The sequence below is a fragment of the Macrotis lagotis genome, chromosome 2 (assembly GCF_037893015.1).
Source record: "Macrotis lagotis isolate mMagLag1 chromosome 2, bilby.v1.9.chrom.fasta, whole genome shotgun sequence".
Taxonomy (NCBI): Eukaryota; Metazoa; Chordata; class Mammalia; order Peramelemorphia; family Peramelidae; genus Macrotis; species Macrotis lagotis.
Genome location: NC_133659.1, coordinates 77864018 through 77870017, shown reverse-complemented (window position 1 = coordinate 77870017; position 6000 = coordinate 77864018). Strand labels below are relative to the sequence as shown.

The window sequence follows — 6000 nt, the reverse complement described above, 5'->3', positions numbered from 1 at the left end:
TCTGTGAGTTCCTGAAAGTCACTTAAGTAGAAGTCTATGCCCACGCCGCTGTGTTGCACGTGCAGGGGCTGCAGATGGCACACAGGTCTCTCTGCTCTTCGTGTTCATCCCTTCGGTGGTGTTGGACTCTTCATGATCCCCCCCCTTTTGGGGGGTCCTGAAGCGGAGGATTGACAGATGATGGGAACCTGCGCCCCTGGAGGGCCGTTCTTGGGCCGCAGGACAGATGCTTCCCGGGAGGACTTGGTGGCCCTTCCTCCCGAGCGCGTGTGGGGAGCTGGGGAGCCCGAGCTAGCTTAGGGGCGCGCAACATTGTTGCAGGCTTGGCACGCGCGGCCGAGGTCGTCCCTCTGTGCGTGCCCTTGAGCTTGGCTGCGTGGAGAAGGCTCCGGGGGCCGAGGCGCGTCGCCCCAGGGACGGAGCCCGGGGGGCCCCACGCGGCCGCCCCCCTTTGTCCGCGGTGCTGAGCGGCCGCTCGTTGCGGCCCGGCCGCGCGCCTCGTGTCCATTGGCCGGCCTTGGCCGGGCGGGAAAAGTGACTAACGGTTGCACCCCGAGGCCAGGCTGCCGGAGAGATGGCGTCGGGGCCCGACGGTACCGAGACGGGGGACTCGGCTGTGGGGATCAGCCCCGGGAGGCGCGGGGACAAGGCCGCCGTGGACGAGGCGGGCGCCAAAAGCAACGCGTCCCCGGTGCGGTCGGTAGTGGCCTCGCCGAGGCCGGTGAAGGGCAGAGCGGGCCGGGAGGCGGCCCGGCGGCGGCTGCAGCTCCTGCCCATGCCCCGGGCCGAGGGCCCGGGCGGAGGGGGCGAGGAGGAGGAGGAGGGGGAGGAAGAGGAGGAGGAGGAGGAAGAGGAGGGCCTGCTGTCGGTGCACGAGGAGGACGAGGAGGAGGCGCAGCCGCTGCCCCCGGTCTGCACGTCCCCCATGAGGGGCATGTGGCGGGACGAGAAGGTGGCGCTCTACTGCGACCAGGTGTTGCAGGGCTGCAAGGTGAGGCCGGGCCGGGGCGGCCCTGGCGGGGGGTGCCCCATCCTACGTCTGGGGAAACCGAGGCACGCCGGCGAGAGCCGAGTGCGGCAGGGGGCCATAGCGCTCCCGAGGGGTCCCCGGCTGAATGTTGAGGGGTGGCCGGGCAGGCTGGGCTGGGGCCCCCTGGGCCTGAGTCGGGAGCCCAGTGAAGGGAGGCCCCCCTGGCCCCTCACCCCGCCCCCCCCCCGGGATTCCTATAAGGATAAAACGGGGCCAAGGGCCGGCTGCTGTTACTGGTGTTTTTTCTTTAAACGTTTTTTGTCACGTCTTGGATTTGGAACTGCTTTCTCCCTCCTCCCCCACCAGAGCGGGCCGCGCCTCTCCCGCACGCGTGTGTGTCACGCTAGTCTGTCAGTTCTTTCTCCGGAGGTAGATCCCTATTCCTTCTCAGGGCCTTGGTCTTTAACTTGAGAATGTATAATACTCAGAATAACTTGGCATCCTCCGCGTCGTTCTTCGAACAATATTGCAGTTACCGCATGCAGGGTTCCCGTAGTTCTGCTCGTTTTACTCTTATTGTAATGGAGGAACTGATGGATTTTACTATTCCTATTGCCGTATAAATAAAGTTCTGTTACATTATTTTCCACAGATGTGGAAGTTTATGTTGACGAATAAAGGGCAGCCTTGCTTAGGGTTTTTTTCCTAATTAGCAGATCCCTAAAAGTTGAAGGCTTATGCCTCTGCCATTGTGGTTTTGCTACTTTAGAATTTTTATTTCATTTTTATAGATTAGAATGGAGATTGGACCTTTATTGTCATAAGTTCAATTTTGATTTGTGTGCAACAGGGCCAGAATTCTTGTTTTTGGAAAATTTAATTCTCAAATGATAAATATTTGTAGTGTATGTTTCTAGAAAATTACTTTGCCTGTTCTCATAGATGTTATATGTTGATTGTAGGTGGGAGCACCAGATAACATTTTTAAGATATTCTTTTTTTTTAATGAACCACATGCATTTGATACTGAGGTAAATCTAAATGATATTAAAACAAAATTGGGGTGGCTAGGTGGCATAGTGGATAGAGCACCAGCCAGTCAGGAGTACCTGAGTTCAAATCCAGGCTCAAACACTTAATAATTACCTAGCTATGTGGCCTTGGGCAAGCCACTTAACCCCATTTTCTTTGCAAAAAAAAAAGATAAGTAATTGGTAAAGCATCAGTATGTAAGTTATTATATCATTTTTACAATGACTTGTTTTCAAGTTTTAAAAAATTAAGTCAATTAATTTAATTAAATTACTTTCGAATTTAAGCCCATGGAAATCACATCAAAGCAAAATAATTTGGCTATTGATGTTTCCTTTTATAAAATGAAAGGACACTAGATTTTCATAGACTAAAAAATTTCTGCAAAGTTTTCTCAATATTAAACAATAGCTTGTTGCATAAATTAGGGTCAAAATATTTTTTACTTTGTGTTTATGTGTTTTTTTACTTCAAGAATTAAAATTACATTATTTTGCTTCTGGATAAATATATTCTAGTTCTGAGTGAAAGGCATATCTACAAAATACTATATTAATGCTTATACATTTCATTTCAGTTTGTTTTAATTCTAATGAAAAATGCTCAAGTGGTATTTTACTTTGATTTATTACATATTTCCTTTTTCTTTAAAAGGAGTGCCCCTTTCCACCTTCAATAATTGATATTTAAATGGAAATCAGCAAGAAAGTTTAGTCATAAATACCATGTTATTAATATTTCCCATTATGCTTGTGCTAGGCAGAGGATGCTGATGAAGCAATGAGCAAATATCTATCAGACAAATTAAAGATGAAAGACAAATGGCTTGGTGTCTGGAAGACAAATCCAGAATTATTCTTTATCAAATATGAAGAAGCTTCCATACCTTTTGTTGGAGTCCTTGTTGAGGTAAATTTTTTAATTTACTTTTTTAAAATAAAATTATCAGGTCCTTTTAATACTCTTAAGTAAAACTCATTGATTTGGACATTATTATTTTGATATTAGGGTTTGATAATAGAATTTACATAAGGTTTGGATGACATTACCTTTTCACAAAATTTTTTAACTTGTTGCTAAGCCTAAACTAATGTAAGTGAAACCTTACTTTGGAAAACAAACTATTAATAATATTTATTTAAGTGCTGCAATAATTTTTGATATTGCTCAGAAAGGATTTTCAAAATCAGAGAGGTAGAGGATAGATCGGTAAAAGAAATAAATGAGATGTAAGAAAATTTTAAAAAGAGAAAAAAAACAAAGGCCCCAAAATACTAAAGAAAACAACTTCTCTAAAAGTAAAATTGGCCATATGGAAAAAGGTACAAAAAAAGCTCATTGAAAAAAATAATTCTTTCAAAATTAGAATTGAGCAGGTTATTAACTCCAGGAGAAATCAAAAAACAATTTTTTTTAATCAAAAGAATGAAAACAATAGAAGAAAATATGAAATATCTCATTGGAAAAACAACTGGCCTGGAAAATAGATTGAGAAGAGAGAATTTTAAAATGATTAAACTACTTGAATGCCATGATTAAAAAAAAGCCATCTCATTTCAAGAAATTGTCAAGGAAAACTGCCCTGATAGCTTAGATCCAATGGATAAAACAGAAACAAAAGGAATCACCACCAATCACCTCCTGAAGGAGAAACCAAAATGAAAATTAATAGGAATATTTAGCCCAATTCCAGAGCTCCCAAGTCAAGAAGAAATATTGCAACCAACCAGAAACAATTCAAGTGTTGTGGAGCTAAAGTCAAGATTGCACAAGATTTATCAGCTTCTACATTAAAAGGATTGGAAAACACAAAATATTAGATATTCTAGAAGATATAGAAGCTAGAACTAGAATAACAAGAATCTACTCAGCAAAAATGACTATAATTTTTAAGGGAGAAGTGAATAATTAATGAAATAGGACTTTGAAGCATTTTTTTTGTATTTTTTCTTAATTTTAAGGCAGTGGGGTTAAGTGATTTGCCCAAGGTCACACAGCTAGGTACTTTGAAGTATTTTTGATGAAAAAAAAACAGAACTGAATAGAAAATCTGGCTTTCAAATACAAGACTCAAGGGCAGCATAAAAATCTAAACATGCTAGAGAAATCACAAGGGGGAGTCAATAAGGTTAAACTTTATATTCCTAGATGGAAAGATGATACTTTAAATTCCTAAGAACTTTACCATTATTAGGGTAGTAAGAAAGAGTACACATAGAGGGAACAAGTATGGATTGACTATAATGGGGGGAAAATAAGATTAATGGGAAGAAAGGGGGATGTACTGGGAGAAGGGAGAAGAAAAATGGGGGAAATTATCTTGCATGAAGATGGTAAGAAAGAACTTTTATAGTGGAAGGGAAATGGGGTGGTGGCAGGCAATGATTGAACTTTATAATTGGAAATGGTTCAAAGAAGAAACAATACCTACACTCAATTGAGTATAGAGATCTTATCTTACCCCATAAGGAAGTCGGAGGAAAGAGTATGGAGGCAAGGCATTAAAAGAAGGGAAAATGGATTAAGGGAAATTATCATCAGAAGCAAAACAGATTTTGAGGAGGGACAAGAAGAGAGAAGGATAAAAATGGAAAAATAGGATAGAGGAAAATATATAGTAATCATAACTCACCCATAAAACAGAACCAGATAGCAGAATGGATTAAAAAAAGAATCCAACAATATGCAGTTTACAAGTAATACACTTGAAACAGAGAGTCATACATAGAATAAAAATAAGGGATTGTCTATTATATTTAAGCTGAGGTAAAAAAAAAAGCAAGGGTAGCAATCATGATTTCAGAGAAAGCAAAATCAAAAATCGACCTAATTAAAAGAGATAAGCAGGAAAACTTAACATTTTGCTAAAAGGTGCCATATAGGATGAAATAATATCAGTATTAAACATGTACCAAATAGCATACCATCCAGATTCTTAAAGGAAAAATTAAATATTACATGAGGAAATAGGCAGTAAAACTATACCAGTTAGGGGGTCTCAACTTTCCTTTCTCAAACCTAAATATAAAAACCATAAAATAAGTTAAGAATATGGATAGACTTTTAGAAAGTTAGATGTAAAAGATTTCTGGAGAAAATTAAATGGGAATGGAAAGGAGTGTATATTTTTCTCTATGGTGAGTGGCATTTTCACAAAAATTGTCTGTGGAATAAGAAATAACCTTAAACCAAATGCATAAAAGCAGAAATATTAATGCATCCTTTTCTGACCATAATACATAAAAATTACATTCAATAAAGATCCATGGAAAAAGATTAAAATTAATTGTAAAAAATTGTAAAACTCAAAATAAAGTCTTTTTTAAAAAATTAATTGTAAACTACCTAATCCTAAAGAATGAGTAGATCAAGAAATAAATCATAGAAAGAATCAACAATTTCATTAAAGAGAATGACAATACTGAGACAGCATAACAAAATTTATGGGATATCGTCTAAACCTGGGCTGGCCAAGATGTGGCAAGCAGCTGCATGTGGCTCTCTGTGGAGCTCTCACTAAAATGGCAAATCAAAATATATTGTCTATTCTTTCAATAGAAACTTTTAAAAGTAAGGTTGGACAGCCCTGGTCTTAAGCAGTACTTAGGGGAAAATTTACATTTCATAACATTCACACCAGTAGAATAAAGAGTAGATCAATGAATTGGTCTAGAAAAAGAACAAATTAAAAACCCCTAATTCAGTACCAAATTGGAAATCCTGAAAATCAAAGGAGATTAATAAGATTAAAAGTAAGAAAACTAATGAATTAATAAATAAAACTAGGAGCTGGTTTTTATGAAACAAAACATGATAAACCATTGATTAATTCGATTTTGAAAAAGCAAATGAAAATGAAAAAAAAAATGAAATCAGGGTTAATGTACTACCTTTGATGATGAAACAAACAAATAAATAATGATCATTAGGAGCTACTTTTGCCTTGTTACCTGCCAATGAACCTAATAATCTAAGAGAAATGGATGAATATTCATAAA

The 6000-nt window shown here is 39.7% G+C and overlaps 1 protein-coding gene across 1 annotated transcript in view; it reads left to right on the top strand.

Moving 5' to 3' along the window:
- The first annotated feature begins 383 nt into the window (after positions 1–383).
- The window catches only part of SHCBP1L (SHC binding and spindle associated 1 like), a 48205-nt gene continuing 42588 nt past the window's right edge, over positions 384–6000 (top strand). Inside the window, exons 1-2 of the mRNA XM_074222200.1 lie at positions 384–991; positions 2762–2911. Coding sequence (XP_074078301.1) covers positions 575–991; positions 2762–2911 — 567 coding nt within the window. The 5' untranslated portion in view covers positions 384–574. The remainder of the gene's footprint in view (positions 992–2761; positions 2912–6000) is intronic.